The sequence below is a fragment of the Nestor notabilis genome, unplaced genomic scaffold, assembly GCF_000696875.1.
Source record: "Nestor notabilis isolate BGI_N333 unplaced genomic scaffold, ASM69687v1 scaffold8847, whole genome shotgun sequence".
Taxonomy (NCBI): domain Eukaryota; kingdom Metazoa; phylum Chordata; class Aves; order Psittaciformes; family Psittacidae; genus Nestor; species Nestor notabilis.
This window is the reverse complement of record NW_009935128.1, coordinates 28709-53061: the sequence shown is the minus strand read 5'-3', so window position 1 is coordinate 53061 and position 24353 is coordinate 28709. Positions and strand designations below refer to the sequence as shown.

The following is a 24353-nucleotide window of genomic DNA, read 5'->3' as shown; positions in this document are numbered from 1 at the left end:
AGTTTCTAGTAGTTTGTGTTAATTCCCCACAAACTTGCGGCTTTGAAATATTCCATTATTTACAGTATTTATAAAGGCCCTTAAATGATACCAAACACATTGACTCAAGATGTTTGTGACTGTACTGACTGCAGTGGCATATGCTAAACCTGTATTCAAGCGAGTCCTGCACACTAACCTTGCAACCTTGCCCAGCTGTGTACCAGCCCTTACTGTTACGGTCTGTATAGTGTACCACTTTATCTAGGGCTTCCAGGCAAGAAAGTTTAAATATGAAATGACAATGCCCTGCTCAGTTTCAAACTGCAGCTCCATGGAGGTTCTCTCACACGAGCCACTTGCACTGTCTTAGTATTTCACAGTGGAACTCTGACAGCTTCCCAACAAGAGAAACCTCTTTGCTTTGCTGAGGAGGTGGGAAGATTTGCTCCGAGAAACAGCCATAGCTATCGCAGACAAGTAAACAAATCCCAGGTGGTGGGTAGCCCTGGGAGTGTCACCTAATGTCTGTGAGGCTGGCATATTAAGCAAGAATTGTGCCTTGGCTGAAGCATAGCTTCCTTCTGTATTTATTGTTGATTTTGTAGTATACAGGGAAAGAATTGGGAACTAGTCTTTGTGTTATTTGGAGACTGGTTTAGGTTAGGCTAGTAGGTGTTATTCTGCCTCTTTGTGCTGTCAATGATGTGTAAGACTAACAAAATGGGAGCTTCGTCTGGGGAGAGCCGTTCTATTAAATTAGCAGCTGTAAATGACACACCGCATTGAATGGAAGTAAATTTATTTTGTGCTGGCTTTCTTCCTCACTCCACCCCATCTTTTCCAGTATCCCAGAAGCTGTTCAGTACCAAAACTACTCCTGGATCTTAACTTGCTTGGGCAAGATCAAATGAATTCAGATTTTACTCAGATCAACAATAATGACGACTACATTAGAGTGCTGCCTGTGTATCTCATATCATTGCATGAGTTCTGTACCCTGATTTACAATACAGGCTCCCGTTATAGGGTAGAAGTGCTGCTGATTTGTGGTCTCCCACACTAATGAACTGAAATAATAAAATGGATGTGATCAAATGCAATTTGAGTGGCCTTAGGCTTTGCCATAAGATACTTTTGTAGAACAGTACCTGTTTATCACTTCTAAGTTTACATGTACAAAGCTCTGAGTAATGTTTGGCTAATGTGCTTTGATTTATTTTTTTTACAATTAGCATTTTTTTATGTTGCTTATGGAGGTAGTGGTAGTGGGAATTTTATACCACCTGTTCCTGTGATCTTAAAAATATTACATAAAGAACTAATTTGGATCAAAATAGGTGGATTTAAAACAGTGTAGAAGAAAACAATATATTTCAATTACCTGCAACATAAAAAAATTCACCATGGCAATTTGGCAAGATAGGACAAATGGGAGAAAAAAAGGAGTCAACAAAGTATTTTTGAACAGTTTTTCCCATCTGTGATCCGTAATATCTCACTGGCAAGTTATCACACCTTAATAAGTGATCTGTGTAACACCCTGTCTTGGTAGACTTTGCTGGTTTAAGTTTCTTGACAAGGACAATGATACATGCTAAAAACAGATAAAGATTCAACAGTGTTCCCAGACTAAAGTCAAAACCACAGCACTGCACTATCTAGTAAGAAGGAGAAAAATGACTGCTACTGGTGAACCCAGGACAGCTCCCCAAGTTTTGAGCAATAGACGTATTCTACTGCTAGGCTGAAAACAAATTTTTATGACAAATTTAAATTTATGAAGAAAAATGAGAAAATAATTTAGTTGTCTATCCTTCAATGAATACTTGTAATTATACTGTATACCCCTGCATACCCTCCTTTCTGTTTTTGTTAAATCCTTTTTAAAAGCATGATTTTCATACTGTTAAATCAGTTGAAGGGATGGTTATTAAATGTTATCACAAGCCTCTTATTGGGAAAAAAGCTAATGGAATGGTAGCATGGTACGAGTGCCTGAACCTGATGCCTGTGGTCCGCTGTGCAGGAGAATAAATGGCTTACAGTCATGTAAACTAGTCACAGATACTCAGATCCTTTGAACTCTAATAAGAATTGCACGTTTACTTTAAATAGTAAGTGACTAAGCATGTAAAGGTCTTGATCAAACCATCAGGAAAAAAAAAAAAGGGGCTTTCTGTTTACATTTTGTTATTTCTGTCTGAAATCTCTATTTTGCCCTCTGCATCTTTGCTTTGTAATGTTCCCTGCTGAGAAGGACGGACTGGAAACACAGTAGGGATCTTTGCCTTTTAAGTTGCTCTTTGCTTTGCAGAGGCTACATACTAGAAAAACTAGTGTATTTGTCCAGTGTTTTGCTCGGTATGAGAGGAATGTGACTATTTAAGAAAGGCAGGAAACTATTTTTTGGTAATTTTAGGTACATCTCAATTACAAGTACTGAAAGAGCAGACAGAAGTAAAATACATCTCTTAAGGTACATTCATACAAATCAGTTTAGCTTTTGTGCTCTTTGGGCAGGAAATTCTGAAACAATCTTGAATGAAGGTGTGAAAGGATAATTTTGAGTTAAATTTGAAACAACTATGAATTCACAGTTCATGTTTATACAAAGTATTTCTGTCTTCTTTTCTAAATAGCATATATAACAGCTACTGGGGTAGAATCAAACTGTATCATGTTTTACAAGCAGGGCTAGATTTTCTTCTAGTGCAAACTCATGCCCCTTTGTCAAAGTCAAAGGATACATGCTTTGCATGCTAATTTTCTCTGTCAGGTAATCTAGCTTCCATCCACTGGTTTTTGGTTTTTTTTTCAGCAGAAAAAACTCTTAACTGTTGTGATGATTTCCGTCCTTTAGGCATATTTTAATTTAGGGCCAGAATTCCCTATCAGTTGGTATTGGTATGATTCACTGTTCATTATGTAATTCATCAACTTTAATCTACTGTTATCTTAAGCATTACCACAATTTTTTTTTCTCTCAGTTGCATAAAATTCATCAGACTAAAAAGAGTCATGTCATTCTAGCTACACTGCGGGCTCAGTCCAAAGGCTGTTAAAGTCAAAATCTCATTGACTTCGGTGAGATTTGGATAAAGCTCATTGTTTTCGTGCTCTTTCCATCACTGCAGTACCAGAAAACTGAAATAACTGTTCCAAATATCAGTGTCTTTTGATACTTTGCATTGTAGTTCTGAGAAAATATCCAAGCAAATATGAATATAACCAAAGTAAATTCTCTCTTTCTGAATTCAGAATGACTATTTAACTAGCTTTAATATTTTGATACCCAGTACTAAGTTTCACACGCTGTAACTTTCCTTTGCATACAGGTGATGGCTTAAGAAGGTTAGACTGTCAGGGTTGGGAAAAGAATAAAATAGTCTTGTGGAAAAAGCCTGTTAGAAAGTTCTGGAGGACTTTTGTGGTCTGTTTTTCATGCTGACAATGTTTGCAAATTTGCCCATAACCTTGGTACAGAAATGGAGTCTTAATCTGTTTCCAGTTTTAGCGTTGCTTCATCCCCACTTCCCTTTTCTTCATCCCCTACAGCTCTCACAGTTTATCCATTCTTAAGCTGGCTGTCTAGGTTGCAGTTCTCTGCTTGTAAGAGTCATTATAAGTGTGTTTTATGAGTGTTTCTGCTTTGGGAACTGTGGTAGTAGCTGTAATAAGTATTTCTAAACATCAGTTTTGGAACACAACACATTTTTTACTTCCAAGGGTTCACAGTGGGCAAACCAAAGTATGAAATGATCTTACATGCATATTTCCAATTATCTACCTTTTAAATTTCCCTTGAAAGTTTTAGTAAATTCATTTCAGCCTAGTTGTGTCTGTCTGTGAAACTGGAAAAAACAATTGTGCAGTTTTCGCTCTCTGCCCTCCTCTTTCTTCTTGTTCTTGCCAGTGTTGTCTGTCCAACAAGTGTTCACGCCTCATTCCTTGGGATCAAGGTTCACTGGTGGGTTACAGCTTCTTTGGGTTTCTCAGATCAGGGAAGAGTAACTTCTGCTCCATTAATTCCAAATCAGCTAGTTCAGAGACCAGAAACACTTCAGTGGCCTTAGAGCAGAGCTCTTCCAGACTGTTTTCTCCTTGTTTAGGTCTATTGCAGGCATCCAGCTGTTTCACACCATTACTGTACCCTTCTTTGCTAAAAAACAGATGCTTGTTATATTTCTGTGGCCTTCTGTGTTAAAGTATTGTGCTGCCAACTGCTGAGGTATTTGTAATACATGCTCGAATTCATAAAAATGTCACAAAATCATTAACAGTATCAACTGAAGAAAAATTGTGAGCGTAATATCTTGCTTGAGCCAATGTATCAGAATGGGTAGTTTAGATATTTACAGGAAGGTATACCTCATGTGATAGTATAAAAAAAGATCAGAATAGTAGTCCAGGCAAATGTAAACCTTAATTTGTTTTGTTCTGCCTTAGCTTGTGGCCGTGGGTTCTACAAATCCTCCTCACAAGATCTGCAGTGCTCCCGCTGCCCTACTCACAGCTTCTCTGACAAGGAAGGATCTTCAAGATGCGATTGTGAAGATAGCTATTATAGAGCACCTTCTGATCCACCCTATGTTGCATGCACAAGTGAGTCAATCATGAATTTAATAGTGAAGGACGCTGCTTAACCAACCAGGTGCAGCCACTTGTAGCTAGTAGTTTCGGTTGGCTTTTCCTGCATTTGAAATGTATATTTACAACAGTAAATGAAATTGAAAGGCAGAGGGGAAAAATCATTGGCAGTAAATATGGAATCCACATAAAAATAATTTTTATGTTTGCTTAATATGACATTGGAAAATATTGCATGTTGGGCAAGTACGTAACTTGTAATAGAGAGTATACAGGCATAGTTTTCCCATGGCTGCAAAACTGTTGTAGACAATGAGCTTTATGTGATATAATACCAAAATGAGTAACACAAAAAATGAAAAGTAACTGGTGTGGATCTGAGCTTTGACTGAACAGTAATTGGGTCTGGCTTAACCTTCTAACTGCAAATAGACTAGCCTACAAATACTGGTGGTTCAAATAGTGGAAATCTCCTAAATCCAAAGCAGAACCAAATATTTCGGTAAGTCGTATCAGAGCTGATAACAAAGGACTAGATGCAGTTGGTGCAGTATGTTTAGAAGAGACAAACAAATACTGTACTTTGAAAAGCTATAAGACAACCTTTCAGGTACATTAACCAATCCTTTTAATTGCACAGAAGAAAAATGGCTGAAGTCAGTTGCAGTAAATACACAGACAGTTGTTATTCTGATACCTTAATGGATAATAAATAAAGCTCTTACCAAGTGAGTTCAAGGAATCTTTTACTAAAAATAATGAAATGTTTATGTGAAGAAAAATGTTTCAATTATTTTCTGTCTCAGTAATTAGAATGCTAGCTACATGTCCCACTGTGGTTCTGTGCAATTACCATGGTCTTTTTTTCTGTGTTACATAGGACCTCCGTCTGCACCACAAAACCTCATTTTCAATATCAACCAGACTACTGTGAGTTTGGAGTGGAGCCCTCCTGCTGACAATGGGGGAAGAAATGATGTGACCTACCGCATTTTGTGTAAGAGGTGCAGCTGGGAGCAGGGCGAATGTTTTCCCTGTGGGAGTAACATTGGATATATGCCCCAGCAAACTGGATTAGTAGATAACTATGTCACTGTAATGGACCTGCTAGCTCATGCTAACTACACGTTTGAAGTTGAAGCTGTGAATGGGGTTTCTGACTTGAGTCGTTCCCAGAGGCTTTTTGCAGCTGTCAGTATTACCACCGGTCAAGCAGGTAAGTTTTCATCGCTTATGAATCTCAACACTGTGAGACTGAGAGAAACTGGGAACATGCAAACTACAGATGAAGTAAATCAGGAGCATGTTTGGTGGGTTCTGGCTCATTAATCTTTTCACCTTGCCAGCTAGTTAATTTGAGCTTATACTATTTCATGATAACCTGTCCTTTTCTTGGCCTCAGAAATGCTTTCAGAAAGCATTAATAGAAGACTTCAAGAAGACACATGTCTTTAATATTAAGTAGCTCTTAACCCTGCAATTTTTATTCCACCCCCCCCCCCCTTTTTTCCTTCTTACATCTTTGGGGTTGTTCGCTAGTATTTGAAGATACAAAAGTATATGTGACAGTCCTGTGCACGCTTCCTTTCTGAATTTTTTAAACCTGTATAGGAGGGTTTAGAAAGGTCACTGGAAGATGGCTTGGATATCTGACGGTGTTTTCAGTGTTAATCTTTTCCCTCAGGTTAATGTTTCTAATTTATCTTATATTTCCAGATATTTGATTATGAGATTCAGTGAGAATGTTATGATTATTCTTTGTTTCTTCTAGTTATCATAATCTGACAGGTGAAATGTCAGAGAAAATAAAATCAAACTAGCAGATCACCCCAGGGAAAAAAGGGCTTCAGTTGTCTGCATGCTGAGTGAAAAAAAAAGGAATTCTCTGATTTAGATTTCCAAAGTGACAAGCTGCTCCTTGATAAAAATTATAGGCATTAGTGCACTGTGGGCTTTAAGAGACGATAGTAAAACTAACATTTTATACATTGAACAAAAGATCTTAAACCAAACATTAATTGTAAAATCTGTCTTCCAAAGAAATGCCTTAAAAGAATGAAGTGAATAACTGATGCTTGCTGTAGGAACAGCTAACCAATGTTTTAAAGGATACTTCATGCTTACATCTTGAAGGAAATTTTAATGACTGTGATATAGATCAAGTGATTTTTTTTTTTTTTAGTGCAGTAGAAATGATCCTCTACACTAATGCTTTGAACTGAGGACAAAGTCACCCTACAGGGACAATAAGCAAATAGGAAAAACTGTAGTTGTTTTGCACTTTAAAGATGGTAATCTCAAACAAAATAAGAAAGGACAAGAAATTTACTTCAAAACCTTCCCACTCTCCCCCGAAAACTAGGACAGTTTATATAGTTGTTAAAGTTAAGCTGGAATAGTTATGGCATAGTTATTTTCCTCATAGTGCTTTCTGGATGCCAAATGCACATTTTATATTATTTGGAACCATCCCTGTGACTGAAAGGATTGGTCTCTGTGCTCATTCAGTTCTTGGAGTTTATGATGAGATTTTGAGTACAGAGAACCTACTCCGAAACTATTTTTGCACCACAGATCGTGTTATTTTGGCACCTTGGTTTTTCATCTTTAAAGTAATTCTCTATAATTCTTCAAACGTGCTCAGGTGGACAGTGTTCTGCTCTCTGTAGATGTCTGTATAGAGCTACCATATGAAGAAGAGGATTTGGGCTTTTTCCTATTTAGCTAAATCACATTGGCTTTACTTTATGTGCTTTGATGGTTCAGTGGCGCGCAGAGTAAAAGAAGAGAGTGCAATTTGGTGGCTGGTATCACAACTCAGGAAGATGAGAAAGCCTTAATGAGAAGTTCATTGTATTATGCCTAAGTTAATCCTCTTGTGTTATCATAGTCATAGATTTATATTTTTTTTTCAGGTCAGAAAACACAATGTGGTTATTCTGTGTTGTCTTATAAGTGACACAAGATATATGATTTTATGAAATAACTTTCACATCAAGCTCAGAGATGTTAGTGAAACAATATTAAAGACAACATCTAGACTTTACATAGAGATTTCAAGCAATGGAAAAAATCTTCATGCTCCTAGATAAGTTTTGTAAGAGCATGCAGTAGGAGACTTGACTGTTCCTTCTCTGCTCTCCACTTTGCTATAGGATTGTGCACAGGCAAACATTTTGCACTGCTATAGAATATAACACCATCACTGCTGAGAGAAAGGGTACTTGTACAACTGAAACTTTGTCTCTAGAACTTCTGAATATCAGGATTTAAAGGCTTCTAAAAGGAATATACACAGGAAAACAGATTTTGGAGGAAAAATAAAAAGGCTTTAAGCTCTCTGTTGCAATTTTCTCTGTCTGTAAAATGAAGGTAACCCTTGCCTTTCCTTACCAAGCTCTTCAAGACTTTCTGATTAAAAGTGCCATATAAATGCAGTAATTTTTTTCCTCTGAATTAAGTAAATCATGTTAAACAAAATACCGTCTTTCAGAAATAATACATTCACCAAAAGGAAAGACCTCTTTTACATTATTTTTGCAACAGCATGTTTTGGATCCTAATAGTGATTTCTTTGGTTTCTCAAGGAGGAAAATATTTTAGGTGGAACAGATTGATGACTATAATTGAACAGAAAGAGACTGGTTGCTCAAAGGAGACTGTTATGCTTCTGTGCTCCCATTTTATTTTACCATGGAGAGAAAGAAAATGTTGGATTTATTTATAGCCAAGTAAACTAGGATTCATGCAGCTCTCATTTGTTACTGTGTGACTGTTCCATACTTCTGGCAAAAATGACTTTTTCTATGCCCATATTGCTTTTTATGAGTGTAAATGTGTCTAACTAAACCTTCTTCACATTTTATTATACTAGCACAATAGGTAGCTATATATAATTACTGGGTTCACCAGTTGCACAGGGGCTTGCAGTAGAGATTTTCCCTTTGTAGTTTTGGTTTAATTGAATTGATCCTTTGTGGCTATATTCACAAAATTCAAATCATTGTGTAATGGTAACAGGAAATTATTGATAAAAGAGTGGGGTTATAAAGTATATTCAGTGTTTCTTCACCCACATACAACAAGCTTCTGATGAGGCAAAGAGAATATGTCACAGGAAAGAACCAGGTGGTTCATGAAAAACTATTTATATTTGTGGAAATAACACAATAAAATGACTGCAAGTAGGTAGGTAGCATTTCACATTGCTTGCACATATATATATGTGACACATTGCTATTTATTCCTTGTGTTAAATAGAGTTTGTGACTAGGCTACCAGTTGTCATGGGGTGTATTTTTGTGCTGCAGCCAAGAACCATGAGGCTTTTTGTTTTGCTTTGTTTTGTTTTATCAAAAAGATTAAGTGCACTAAGTCCCTCAGGAGTAAACCATCTTGTTTCATATCTTGCCTATCCAGCGTCATATAAAGAATAGAGGATGTCATCCCAGTATTGTAAGCTGATCTATGTGAACCCCTGCATCCTTGTAGAATCCACATTTAAATGTGACTAAGCCCCAGTTATAATAGGTGAACGTACTGAAAAGCTGCAGCAGGCAAACAGCTGACAAGCACTGCCTTTCCAAGCTTATTGAATGGTTGTTTCCCAAAGATAAAATTTACCAGTTCCTAAGAAGATATTCACCTTTCAGTGATACTGGTACCAGTTTCATTTGATCTATCAAATTCCTTTCCAAATTTTACATCTTTTCCATGTAACACTCCAGAGGCTAAGGGAATTGGGTGGTTTTCACTGCAGATGAATATTTGTCAGATTTTGGCGATTATGCACTTTCATACCTTCAAAAAAATATGTACTTCAATAACAATTGTATAGGTTTTCTGTTGAAACTTCCATGTTTTTAAAACTACCTTTCTACATCCTTTCCTCTGGAATTTATCTGAATGGACAATGGATTTGTCTCTGATAAAGGGCAATATTCACCCAACCTAGCCTGACTTTGAAAGAACTTAATATAGATGGGATGAATCCCAGTATTTATCAAAAAAGTCTGAGAAAATTTCAGTATCTGTCCTGAGCCAGTTTGAGTTGTCTTTATAGTCATTGGAAAGAGAAAACTCATATCCAAGGGGACACTCATCATGTCTTATTACTGTAACCAAACATGACAAAATTTAAAATGTAATGTGAATTTCTGGTCCTAAAGGTATTTTATTCTTATGCAGGAAGCACTTGCTAATGCTTACTGTTTCTTCACAGTAAGAAAAGCGTTCCTCACAGCACTTTTAGGTCATACAGCTCCTTTAGATGCATTTAATGCTGGCTGCTTGAAGTGGTTAAAAAACTCCCGATTCAGTTCCATAATCAAGGCTTACACTTGAAAAACATCTTCTAGCAACAAGATTTGCTTTTCTTTCTCTTTACATCTTAGAGTTCAGTTTTCAGACCTTTTCCTACAAAAATCAGATCCCAAAATTTACAGATACATATAAAAATCCTGTTATTCTTTTTCCCAAAGTTGCATTATCGCAGCAACTTGAACAGAAAAAATATTACATGCTGTAAAATCATGACTATTAGCAGCAGTACTGTTGATTTACTGGCAAGAAGAAATGACTGAGTGCATAAAGGAAACAAACCATCCCTTATATAAAGCTGTGTGATGGGTTCTGCCTTTCTTAGGTACTTCTGAAGCCTTTCTAAACAGGAGGTACACTTTGCATTCTCCCCTACTATATCTACATTCTCCTTTCACTGTTGCTGTTCATCATTTTTCTCTTCTTTGCTGCTCTTCACATTTTCCCGAGCTCTCAATTATCTCTACTCACTTTTTAAAGTCTCCTCTTTTATAGTTTCTGCATTATTGACAATCTATTTGTTTCCCGTTCCCTGTCAGTCTTGCTTAAGCCTGCCCTTTCTTCAGCAACGAGCTGTCCCCCTGCTGAAGCAGCAATCAAGATCTATGCCTGTGGCTTTCCCAGTTGCTTTGACCTCACCATTCTCACTTCTCTGCTTTCCTCAGGCCATTTAGGTGTCTTCCCATTCTGCCGCCAACTTGTTTTAATCTACCTTGATTAATGCCTTCTACCCAATGTTCACTTCTGGTGATACATGACAGCTTATTACAAATAGTTTCAGTGTTCAACTTAAAGCTACTTCTAGGTTTTCCCATTTCAATGGACTTCCTTCAGCTTCCAGTTTCATTTGATATTTCCTGCTAGTGACTTTACTTCATCTTCTAGCCTTCAGCTGTAGATTAGCTTTCCCACACTGATATGGCTACATCACCTGTATATGTATATTTAAAAACAGTGCTTCATGGAAAAAGAATTCCCATTATAAAAATAATGCTTTTCTTTTCATTTTATCAAATCTGTTCCTGTTGAGCTGGGGAATTATTTTAAAGAAAAAGTCACTTTTCGAAAATAATATTCCCTAACTGTCATTTTTAGAAACATATATGATATCATGATTGTACTTTGGCTTACCATTTTGCTTAGCTTATTTAATGTGAGCTACAAAGTTAATAGTGCTTATTCTTAGTAATATTTAAGATATATTTTAATTGGTTTTAACTTGTTTCTAGACCAATAGGCAGACAGCATAGTTCTGTAAGTGTTCTGCACTCCATGGCCACCAACTGGAAAGGATAAAACTAGAGTAGTAATTAATTACTACTCTACCACATGTAATTAGCACATGTAATTAATTATATGTGGTGGTTATTATTCTTTTTTTTTTTTTAGGTGTCTTTTCAGTAAATTTAAAAAATTGATTGGGTTATTTCTGTGGAGCTAAGACTGTCTATTGATCTACAATCACATTACCCTGGACTAATATCACAGATATTTTGACAGGAGGTGGTAACTGAATTTGTGCCTGAATTAAACTGATGAAAAAAACTTGATAAGACTTCCAGTCTCTGTACAGCAAATACCATCAGGGAAAGCAGTTTGTTCATTCACTGATTGTATCAGTTCATATTTAGTGTAATGAAATCCACAAGGTTATAGAGATATTATAGAATTGCTAGGTTGTGGCATTATTGTAAGATTGCTAAATGTTAAATTTTTGTTAGGATTTTCACAAAGAGGGAATCATCTGTAGAGGATATAATATGGTAATGGCATATATGTTATTTGACAGTTTCTATAATATTTTATTATACATATACAGATTATATATCTTTATCTAAAAGTTTGAAATGACAAGCAATATGTTTTATAAGAGAACTTACCACAGAATAGCCAATTGATAGTAATCCATTTTTTCCAATATTTAGTTCTAATTTATTCTCATATTTTTCACTGAAAGATAAGAAAGAAAGCAAGAAAACAGATGTTAGCTGTGTTGCTCAGGGTCTGATCCTGCACCGCTGAAGTCAATGGAAGTTTTGTCATTGACTTCAATAGGAGCAGGATTTGAACCTTATGCTCTATCAGACACACAGGAACCAAAGCAGTGGGCACTCTGTCATCCTGAAAGGAAACTCTTAACTTCATATCATGTTTTGAGTCTGTACCAGGTTTTTGCACATCAGTTTGTGACTGAATGCAATTTGAATTTTTTTAATATACTAAAAATTGTGGTGGGTTTTTTGGGTATTTTTTTTTTTTTTTTTACAAATGGATATCAGACCTCTTGCCTTTCCAGCTTTGCCATAAAGGCTTTTTAGAAATAGATGTAATCATTTTTGCTAGGAAACTAGTAGAGACTATTTGAATTTTACAATATTTAGAAATCAAATTAGTGAAAAGCTACATTCTAGTGTAGCTATACAAAGACTAAGAAAAGCTTCAGCTTTACAGAACCAAACCTCTGAATTAGAAGTAGTCAGATTAAGCTTCTATGTATGTTGAATGTTTGGTAGCAACCTGCTAGGAGAAGCATGACAGCCACATGGCTATTAACTTTCCCATGCACTGAGCTATTGACACATTAGGTTGTGTCACCATGGTCAAATATAAGCTACTAAAGCATAATTTTACCAGCTATGCAATAAGTAACTATGTACTTGAGGAAGAAAATAAGTCATCTAAAGTACAATTTAGCCAAAGAAAGGAGAGATTGGTTTGATAATGTGACACAAAGGGTTAGGGAACACTTTTTCTAATGTTACAAACGTGGGCTGGACATTTCCTCAATGATTATGAGTTACACCAATTGTCTTAAAAGTAGTGATGACCTTGAAAAGAAAATACGTGTTAACATCACATTTTCTGTGTGATTTCATGACCTATCTCAGAAAGGTTTGTAAAATACAAGAGCTCTGCTTGTGATGCCTGGCTTCTTCTCTTCATCCATAGTTAGGTTATTTCTTATGACCATAAGTCCTTTTGAACTGAGTAGAAATTAACTAGTACTCCTTGAGTTTTATTGCACTCTTTAGGAACTCTTATACATAGTTCTGCTAAGACCTGGCCAACTTCAGGGACTTTCAAGATACCTGCAGTACACAGACAAGAAATCACTTGATAAATTTATACACGGTAATACACAGTACACCGTCTAGTGTAGCTAATTAACTCATGTGCAAAGAAAGAATTCCATAAACCTTTGATTTTTGCAGCAGAGCTGTATCTCCAGGTCTGGCTTTTGCTGTTTCCTGTGAACTGTAGTATGGTAACTGGATGCAAGATCTAGATAAGTGCTGAACAGCATTCCTAGGATATCATGAACTCAATGTTATTTGTTTGGTATATTTCTCACTTGTCATTCTCCTATCAAAATAATGTTGTGATGATGATTATGAAATGTAGGCAAATATTTGTATGGAAACTTTAGAATTTCAGTAGCAAATCATTTTAGGTGAAACACTGTCATGGCTAAATTGAGACCTAAGACTAAAAAAGAAATACAGTGTGGAAACTGGCAAAAAGAAAGGCCTGTTCTGATTCTGATGTAAAATTTCTCAATGATGTCTTTCCTTTGTTTGGTTTAGCTTCTTGTTTCTTACTTGTAGCTAATATCAGCACATAACTGGCCTCATAAAAGCACAAGCAAGATTTGTTTTTCAGTGTTTGCAAAACAGATTTGAACTTCTTCAGTGAACAAGACTGAAATATTGGTATCAGTAAGACAGAATAACACATAATATTTAATTAATCAAGCCAAAACCCACTGTGCTCATTAGTTCTAAGATCTTTTACTTCAGTACAGTGTGTAACTTATTAAGAAGTTTCATTTCTTTGTTATTTTTCCTAGAAAGAAAAAAATACAGAGGATGATCATATTTGTAGCAAAATAAGAAATTAGACATTTTGTCCTGGAAGTTCCTTATATTTGATGGTTTGTTTCAGACCTTTTGAAGAATTCAAGTACCGTTGTCATTTGAACAAACAAAACTCTGTAAGTGCACAGATGCTTTTTCAATGAGAAACAAGCATTGGTACTGAAAGACATTATTGTAAGCATGTAAGTGCCACCAAATGTGAAATTCTAATTGATGTTGTATGTAGTAAATTAAAAAATTCTTTAACTGTAACATCTCTATAGAGTGAAGCATTTGTTGCCAGCATGGCAGGTATGGGTGAAGATAACCAAGGTGGGTTTGAAAGCCAGGGCAAAATAAAGGTCTGTGAAGAGCTGGGTTTGATCTTTCTGGGGCTACTGGGATAATATAAAGGGGAGACATCTTCCCTTACAGAAATAGCTATTGCTGATTTACCTCCTATGATAGCTTCATGGGTGGCAGCAGATTTTTCACGTGCTGTAATAGTCTGGGTAATTAATAATTCTGGACAATTTTTGCCATGTCTACCACATTGCTGCCCTGTGTAGTTTCTTCTGTTTTGCATGTGATAGAACCAGCCCTGCCTCCACGGGGCATATTTCTATTTGAACAGTTATACCAGCTACTCTTTAGTGTATGAATTGTTTTGTACAGTTTGACATTTCTGTAGTGTTTTCCTGTTATAGTCAAAATACATCATTGGATCTATTTCTAGAAGAAATTCTTAGGGCAATTTGCTGAGGAAGCCATGGTTGAAAGCTGCAAATCGACAACAATAAAAGTGTTATCCTGAGTTCAATAGTTAACATTAAGATAGGAGATGCTGATTATCTTTTTCTTTGCTTCGTTAGTGATGAATGGAAGCAAATGTGATGCAGACAGCAATCTGGTGGAATGATGCAGAGCTATCTATGAAAACATCTGTACTAATCCACCAATGCAGTAAATTATAGCTACAAGCAAAAGACATTGATCCAAAAGGATCATTAACAGCTTTAACCAGCTGATCCAAGTAATAGGGTAAATGAGAGAACATTATCAAGATCTGATTTTTATAACTGTCAACTACAATTGCAAAAACATGGCTACCACTTTCTCTCAATTTCAACCATTTTGTGACTTAAGTTTACTATATTCTATTGTGGGCAGCCAGCAAGGATCAATTAAGTGGTAAAATACACAGGGAAAAATTGCCCAGCTATCATGCACTCCATTTACCAGGAGGTCAGTCACAAAGGGAGAGATAATTGCTGCAAGCCAGCAAAATTAATCGGGGATGAGCCAGAATGGATGATGTATGTTCTGTGACAAAGTACGTGACAGAGATGTACGCAGAAACCTGTAGCTACTTGCCTTGTTGAGGACACAAGGACGAGAGGAGACCTGTGAAAAACAATTAGCATGGCTTCAGAGTGAACAATTCTTAATTATCCGTAACATGTCGACATCAGATAATTAGTGTCCCAATTTTTAACAATATTTGGTCATTAACTACAGTAGAATAGGGAAGATCAAGAACGGAGCTATTTGTCTGAACTAAGTGTTACATAGTGGTGTCTGCATGTGAGCATAAGTCAACTAAATCATGCAATCTTCTTATTGTGGGACCAATATAAATGTCCTAAATTCAAGCTTATAACAAACTGTATTTTATGTTTCCATAAGATACTTTGTTTGTGATAACAACTCACAAAATAAATCAGGCTTTAATGACAGCTGTAATTTAAACTCCATAACCTGCTACTTTTTCATCTGTGCATTTAAATTTTCACAGCAAGCAGCATAATTCATATGACAGCCATTTTAATATTAATACTAATTAAGGAAAGTTTATTTTTAGCTATATTTTCTAAACATAGCATATCTAAACCATGCTACGTGAATGTCCTTAATGTGTATCCCTATGGACAATTTTCCTTCAGCTCCTTTGTCCTCTGTCAACAGTTTTTGACCACTTTTTGCTGTGTGTGACAGAGAGGTCTTCTGAAGTGAGCTTTAGGCTAAGGATGAGGTCCTGTCACTGTGATTCTTAGCTTTTCTTTTTAAGGATGACACTTCTAAACTTTTACGTGCATTTCAACAGCTTGTTGCACGCAATTATCCATTGAATCCGGGGGTCTCTCTCACATGCATGTGTTTGCAGCAGCAGACCCTTCAGTTTCTGTATCTCCTGTTTCATACCTGCTGATACATCTATTTACCATCTCTCCTTTTGACCTTTTCTGTCTGTCTGTTATCTAAGCATGTCTCTTTTTTGAGTACCCCTTTTCGTAATGCATCATGGAATGCTCTTTTTTTTTTTTTCCATAGCACCCAAGCTCCTTTCAAGCAGTAGTAGCTGAGTGAGCATGCTGGATTCAGAGCTAGAAAACCCTGATGCTTATGTGGAGAAATGGCATTTACTTCACTAAAGAGTCTATTTAAGTTCATAGAGCCTCTAATCATGGCTGTGAAATGAGGAATTGGATGTTAATATTTCAGAGCCAATACTCTAATGATCTGTCTCTATGGACCTCACGTGGAATTATTCCAAATATTCGTTTGTGTAGCTGAGATCAAAATTTCACCCGTAGTTCTAATTTTTTGTACTGCAGCTTAACGGCTAATGAAGAGGGAAAAGTGTCATTGCTCTTTACATTGGGTAGAGTTAATCACATGAAGCATTTTAGAGCTAAACATTCTGCTCTTTGATGTTGGCATTAAATGTTAGCATTTAAATCTTTGGTGGATATTTACATTGTTGTAGTCAGTGGAGATTGATAGGTTTCTTTAGGGAGTCATTTGGAACAGGAGCCAACTTTAGGAATTGTGCATTGACTCGTCCTTAATTACAGAGGAAGCTTTAGATTACCTTCCCTATTTAGCCAACTACATTAACTGCCAAAAGTTGATGACATAAATGCCCTCTTCCTCCCACCCTTACATATGCGTATCTTGATTTCTGCCACAATATTAACATTAAATATTTACATGCTTCTATTTATTTTCCAGGAAATACAAAACAAATGAGCAAATTTAAAAAGAATTTCATGTTTTCAGGATTTTAAACCTCCTAAAAAATAATTTGCTAGTCTCATTGGTAATTCATGTTCTTAAGACTCTTTGAAACCTTTTCCCATTGACTGAATTAACTAAGGTTCTTAATGAGGGTAGGCATATATAGGCATGTCTTTAAAATAGGCATTTTTCACTTGATTGCAGTTTATAGCATTAATGTAAAACTTATGCTTTCTTTTTATTTTAATGCTAGTTGAGAGTCCCCATTAGGAGGATTGCAGGTGCCTCACAGTTTATCTTGCCTACAATAATGCAGAGATGACCACTCATCAGTGTTACATACTTTCATGTAAACAATAAAATAACTCAGCCATGTGGTGGCACAGAACAATTACAAACAGATAACCTTCAATGAGCAATAAATAGAGCAAATGAACTCCTTCACCATCCTCCTGGGAGTAATTTCTTAACCTTTGCCCTAGCAGGTACCTAAGGCTCTCAGATTATCACATTCATGATGCTTTAGAGAGTAATTTCTAGATGCCAAAGAGGAAAGTGCCTTTCACATCTCTGCTGACTAGAGCAGGGGTAAAAGATGGTGGTGATCTCTCAGGCAGACAAGTCTCATCCCATTTAGCAATCTATAGATCTAAGTCAATAGCTCAAAATCCACTCGGATGCTAGCAGGCAGGTATAGGGACTCTAAAGAAGATAGTGTGTGTTCTCTGTTTAGCAAAGCTATGCCTAGACAAAAAGGATCAGGGGCATGTTCCTGGTATGTCAGGGTTTGTGCTTGCAAAGTTAAAACTTCTTTATCTCACAAAACAACATATCCACATTGAGATTGCCACTGCTGTGCCCAACTAGCTAACTGTGCTAATGAATTAATGATGTGAGAAAGCATGTGTTCATACTCCATCCTCAACTCTACCAGAGTTTACTTTACTAGGTTAAGTTTACTAAAAGTTTACTGATCTATATTAATAGATTAGGTCTATAAAATTTGACTTATTGGTAAATATTGTAGTAGGCTAATCTCACAGTGATAAAACTATATGCAAAATCAGCACAACTCCTTTTCTGGAGGAAATGCCACAGTTGCCAACTGAGGTGAAGCTGGTAAACTAGTACCTGTGACTCTTTTTGTCACAAGTTTATAACTTCTGTGAATATAGAATACTCCCCTGGACTGGGAACAGTCATGGACAGTGTCATAAATTCTATTTTGAAAAAGGGATATGCTTTCTATTGGGCACACAGGAAGGGCTTCAGTTTGTAGTTCAGATTTTTGAAGTTTACATCACTTTTCAGTACTCAATAAATTTTCATTTCCTGTACTCACTATGAAGCCTAAAGAAGGGAAAAACATTTAGAGGATGTGGAAAAAAGATTTGAAGTTATGTATAAAACATGCAGAAAAATGTGGCAAAACCTTAAGTATATTTTTGGAAGAAGAAATGAAATAAAGGATTTAAAAAAAATAATCTTTCCTGTTTATGCTCTGGTTCAAAGTCAGTGGTAAATTTTCGTTTAACCCTAGTAGACATCTAAGCCCTTGAAAATGGCTGTAGTATTATTAAATATAAATATTAAAGATAAAAAGGGTGGCACAAAGTTGCTTTCCATTTAACTTCTACTGAACAAAGAATTATCCTAATACCACAATTGAGTTAGCACACATTAGAAAAAGAAAAAAGAGAGAGGGTGGTAATTATTCAACTATCAATTTTCATACATTTTAATAATCAGAATTTACATTCAAAATAAGGTCATTTTGAAATTTTTTGTAAAAATCTGTGATCTGGGAAATGCTTACCCATGTAAATAGCTCAATTTTTGAAGTGGAGAATACATACTTAGGAGTTTGCATATGCTAGCTGTAAAAACTTACATCACCCTGTTTGGTTTTGGTTCTTTTTCTGTGTTCAGAAATACATTTGGTTGAATGTTTTGAACTTAATCAGTACATCTCAAGGGGAGCTTTGGTGTAAAAAGAATGCAGTTTGACCCCTGTAGCTCTAGAAAGTAAGAGTCAGTGATCTCCATTAGACTGTATATCCCACTGGGTAGTATCAGTTGCCCTTTTGTTATTGTAAGCCCTTTCTCTTTTACTGTTTAAATAAATATGTTGAAGCTAAAGAGTTAATGACAAATTCAGGAAGTCTTGACTTAACGGTGATGAAGTGAGACGCATTTTGTGCCATTTGATGTACACAATTTATAACCTCGTTTGATTACGGCAGCATGTCCTCCGCCTGTAAGGATTGCACCCAGGGGACTAGTCAACTTATTAATTCATCACTTGCCACCATTTATGGTTGCAATACCTCTTTATGGCATACAAGCAGATATATCTAGTAATCCGAAGGCTGCCAGCCGACTGGTTCCACTTTAGCTGACCCTTTGTTTACAGGCACAATGCTGATAACTTTTCTTCAGGTTCCTCTTTCTCGGAGGCTGCTTTACCCTCCTACCTTTTGTCTTATGATAGGAACAAGCAGCAGCAGTTACTGTGACTTCCAGGGAGGAATGGCCTTCCACAAGTTAACCTGTAGCTTTTTTAAGTGCCTTTTGATTTATCTGTCACCTGATCCATCAGCAATGAATAATTTTCATGGAAGGTGCACTTTAATTACCTTCCCATTTGACTAGCATTATCATGCCCTATCTAGGTAATTAATCTCACCAAGTATCCAATTTCAGTCTTTATTGCTGTCAGGCAGGCCTTCTGAATTATATATGCTTGAATGGGCATTGGGTCTGTTGTTAAAGCAAATAGGCCATGAAACAAATTTTGTGTCCCTCTTTTCTTTTTTTTTTTTTTTTTTTTTTTTTATCTTAATGTGTTTGTAAGGATGTGGTGGTCTATTTACTTTGGTTGGCATAGCTGAGATTTGTACAATGTAAAGCAGGAAAGGGCAGTGGTAGAAAATGGTGGCTGATACAAAAATAATTAAAATAGCACAGGTCATCAATCGGTCTCTGAAGAGATAGTTACCAGATTGTGAAACTAGGTACTGAAAATAATCATTTTTTGCTCTTGAATAATGTGTAGGTTTCACAGGATGAACTCTGTATGCCAAAGAGTTACTTTGTAGAGCTGGTGGATTCAGAGAATAAATTAGAAGTCCTCCTCCTGATATCAGATTAGGGATATGCAATTGTGTTCAGTTTTGTATTTCATTGCTCTGTGGGTGAAAGATAGACCTTTAAAAACGTCCTGTTGAACCAGCAGATTAAATAACATGGTAATAAATTTGTAGGAAAGGTTATTCTTCTTTCTTATGCCTGTCTCATTAAAAATAGTGAAGAATTAAGGTATTTCGAAAGCTGAACAAAAGTGCTGTCTCAGTGGTTAAAAACACATAATCGCATAGTGATAATCTTTCATTCAGTTGCCTACATTTTAGACACACTGGTTTTTTTGAAATTCATTATTTCTCTGAAAGTTTTTATTCTCTATTTCCTCTCCATTCTCTTCCCATTCCCCAAAGAAAAATTTTAACAGGTTAAATTTTATTAAGATTTTGAGAGAAACATCTTACTTCAGATACTGCTAAGAATTCTTTAAGAATTTTTGCAAGCCTATTTCCTGGAAATAAATTTACAGTTTGTCACTGAAGCTGATAAGAATGTGTGTGTTAGTTAAGTTTCATGTTTTGAGAACAAAATAAAATTGTTGGATTAGAAAAAGCTTTCCTAAAGGAATTAAGAAAGTATGAAGATTTCCTTTGTTGGCATAATTTTTAAGTTAGTCAAAGCAGGCTGTTTTATACTCTTAACTAAAAAGCTTTGAAATAAGCAGATAGTTTTTGAAAGGCACAATTGAACTTGTAAGAGTTTTTTCTTCACTGTTTGAAACACTTCTTTGACATGAAAATGTGATTATCTGCTAGATTATTTTCTTATTTAATGGAGGTACATTTTTTTTTAATCAGAAGTTCTCCATATGCCAGAAAATTTGGTATAATTGTGCTTTGTGGTTAAAATAATCTGAAGGGAAAAAATATGAAAATATTTAACTGGATGAAAAGTGGAGGCAACTGTATTTAAGCATGTAACTCTTGCTTCTACCACTTTGAACTTCAGAAAATGGGAGCAATGAACAGCATGGAGATTGATCCTGGAATGCAGAACCTTTCACCTTTAGGTCACCAATTCGAATTCAGTCAACCCAAGTAGTGACCAAAAATTGTTGCCATATGAAAGTTGTTTGTCAACCACATGGAATTTAAATTATGATCTCAGTTCATTTCTTTTTCATAAACATCATCATAAGCAGTGCTTTTGGCAGTCCCCCAAAAAAGAAGGTAAGATTAAAGCACTGTGACCTAGTAAACTTTTCACTCCTGGTCATGATCCCTTCAGGTGAACACAGTAGCTGGAGAATTTTACATTGCTGATGTGGATTGTACTTATCTTCTGGATAAAGACAGACTGTCATTAGTTTTTTGGTTTTTTGTTGGGTTTTTTTTTGTTGGTTTTTTTTGGTTTTTTTTTTTTTTTTTTTTTTGTTGGGGTTGGTTTTTTTTTTGGTTGGTTGATTGGTTGGTTTTGGTGGGTTTTTTAAATATAATATTTTAATTAATTTGAATATTTCAAGGTGGATACTGACCCAGTGTGTTAGACTGCCAGTCTCATGGGTGCTCCTGCACATTGAGTTACATTCAAACAGAAACCATTAATTGAATATAAAAAGAAAACAATAGTCTTTTGTTCCTAAGCAGCTTTACCAAGTGATAAACTGATCTCTTCTGTTTTGTTCAGTTTGCCAGGAAAGAATATATTTTGGTACTTACCAAATGGTTCCTTCCATCTATTCAGACTCGCATATTGCTAGTATAGTAGCCGTTTTCAGTCACAGGAATATAAAAAACCTTGAAAAAAACATCCCAAACGAAAAACAGACCAAAACCAAAAAGCAAACCAAAACCAAACGGAACCTGTACAGACCTTTATTAAACCATGGTCGTTTACAGAGCATGAAGGATCTTTGCCAGCTGCCAAGCTGCTCAGCTTTAGCTCTGCTGCTGACTTTGAAGAGAAATGTAGTATTTGGTCTGTAAAGTATTTGTGTTCCCAGGTTTCACAGCTGATGTTGAGACAAGATGCAGGGTGCTTAATTAACCTTTCTCCAAGTCTCTTGCTTTAATAACTTTCTTTAGAATGGTGATAAAGCAGAAAATGTGAAAAATAGCCATTATGAAAGGTCATTTAAGGTACTGTATAGCAGCTCTTGTCTGTTAAGAAGAGAATGGTCTACTGGTTCAGGCATTGAACTGGGGCTCTGGAGATCCATGATAAATTACATAGTCATTCCCATAGGCATCTTACGTTGCTTTGGATAAATGACTTAATCTCTCCATGACGCTGTTCTTTATGGGAAGAATAAGGCTAGTAAAACTTCTTTGCATCAAAGGAACATTGTGAAGAAAAATCCATTAGTGACTGTGAGGCATTTAGATACTATTTTGCTAGTGGCTACATAAGTACAGAGATAGGTTAAACTTATCTGTCTTCCTGGTGTTTTGTTGTTTGGTTGGTTGGTTGGTTTTTTTTTTTTTTCCTTTTCTTGTTGAAATGGATAATAGAATTAAACCCTTGTTTTCATGTTAATATAGAGTTCTTGGCTTTCCTTGTTCAGTAAGGGCCACATTCTTGACTGGAGTTCCTGTAAACCTCCCTTAACAGACTTTTTTATCCCTCTTTATTTTCCCCAAGAACTGTAATGCTAGAGAGGTTGTGAACGGGACTAGCCCAGTATATCACCCTTCCACAGAAAGCTTGGGTCTCCTATAGCTCTGATGGATGCACTGGGTAACTGCCAAGTGTTTCTTATGAAAGTGAAACAAATCTCACCAGGAATCTCCGAGTTCTCAGACAGCGAGCAGGTAGCAGGGTTCACCCTTAAGGATGTTTTAATAATACATTTGCTTATTTAAAAAAAAAGAATCCCAAGATTTTGACCTTTCTGAAAGAGTTTGTTCTTGCTGGAACTTTGCTTTTAATCACTAATCATTGTGACTTTTTTTTGGCAACCTAACCCTTGTGAATCTTGCTGCAGTGTCCTAGGTAAGTATCCCGTGGGACAAAAGCAGGTCTTTAATACAGCAGTTTTTAAACCGTAACACTGATGCATTCCTCCATTCCCTAATTGCACCTGGGAAGATCTGGTTCTTGTTGCAGCTAATAAGCTGTTCACCCAGTCCTCTAAAATAACAAGATTGGTCACATTAAATTGCTTTTTCATGGCTCATGTTTTTTTTCACCCCACTACTCCAAATGAGAGAAATAATTTTATGGAGAGCAGCACAATTACTTTTTATCTTTGGTGTGGAAAGATCTTAGGTTTAGTTTTATATTGGAAGTGTTCTAAAACTTAGGTGTCACCTTTCTGCCACATTACAACATCGTTAAAGCTCAAGAGGTTTTTCAAACATATGGACATAAGTTTTTTTAGCTTCTGTTCTAATGGCTCCAGGGCAGGCAGTTTTAAACCTGATGGCCTTTTAAGATCACACAAAAGTAGGTGTAAAGAACAATAGAGGATACTAAACTTTGGGAACTAGTTTTGTTATTTTTAGGTTGCTTTGAAACAAAGTCATTTATACTGGAATAGGTTGCCCAAGGAAGTTGTGAATGCTCCAACCTTGGCAGTGTTCAAGGCCAGATTGGACAGAGCCTTGGGCGACATAGTTTAGTGTGTGGTGTCCCTGCTCATGGCAGGGGGGTTGGAACTAGATGATCTTAAGGTCCTTTCCAACCATAACTATTCTATGATTCTATAGTCAGCAAATTCAAACCATTAATAAGGAGACAACCACAGAGTAAGTTTTAGATACAAATGCTGAGGTCAATTTCCCACAGCTTCTGATGATGGTGAGCAAAGGCAGAACCATCAAGCCTTGACCTGCTAGTTCACTTTCTCAAAGCCACCATCCTGTCTCATACATTTGCAGTGTGATGTGATTGCTTTGCCACCTTCTTGCTCCACATTACATTTTGTTGACGCAACCCTCAGGAAAGAGAGAAACTCAAATGCTCAGCTGAAGCTTCAAGAGTGCAACCATTTTAGGTCCTGTTACGAAAGGACTCCCACTCAGTGGTATATTCCCCTTTTCTGGCTAAGCATTACCTTTTTGCTTTTCTTCATGATCGAGTATCTTAAATGAGTCTCACTGGGTGATACAGGGATCTTCAGAAAGCTGTTTCTTGATTTTGAAAAGTTTGGGTAAGAAGACTGAAGGAAAGGGAAAATATGTACTGTATACTACTGAAGAAAAAAAGTAAACTATTTTGAAAGCATCCTCTAGATTCTTGTTGAGGTGAAGAAAATTTCATACATTTGGACAGTGGGCTAATAACATCTATCATATAGCTGGGTTTGTAATGATACAGCTGCAAATTTATATTAAGAATAAAGCTCTTATATGAATGCCTTGCCTACATTCCGGGGGATTGTAGACAGCTTTGCACTGTCCTGTCACCACAGGAGTAAGGAGTCCTTGCACATGTATGTCCTAACCTGAACTTTTACTGGTTTTTTTCTGGTCCTTTTTCCTTATCCTTCTCAATCCTCTCTTCTTTCCCCTT

At 36.3% G+C, this 24353-nt stretch overlaps 1 protein-coding gene across 1 annotated transcript in view; it reads left to right on the top strand.

Moving 5' to 3' along the window:
• Positions 1–5785, top strand: part of LOC104408171 (ephrin type-A receptor 7-like) — a gene marked incomplete at both ends in the record, with an annotated part of 51534 nt that extends 45749 nt beyond the window's left edge. Inside the window, 2 exons of the mRNA XM_010017678.1 lie at positions 4429–4584; positions 5450–5785. Coding sequence (XP_010015980.1) covers positions 4429–4584; positions 5450–5785 — 492 coding nt within the window. The remainder of the gene's footprint in view (positions 1–4428; positions 4585–5449) is intronic.
• Positions 5786–24353: the final 18568 nt, after the last annotated feature.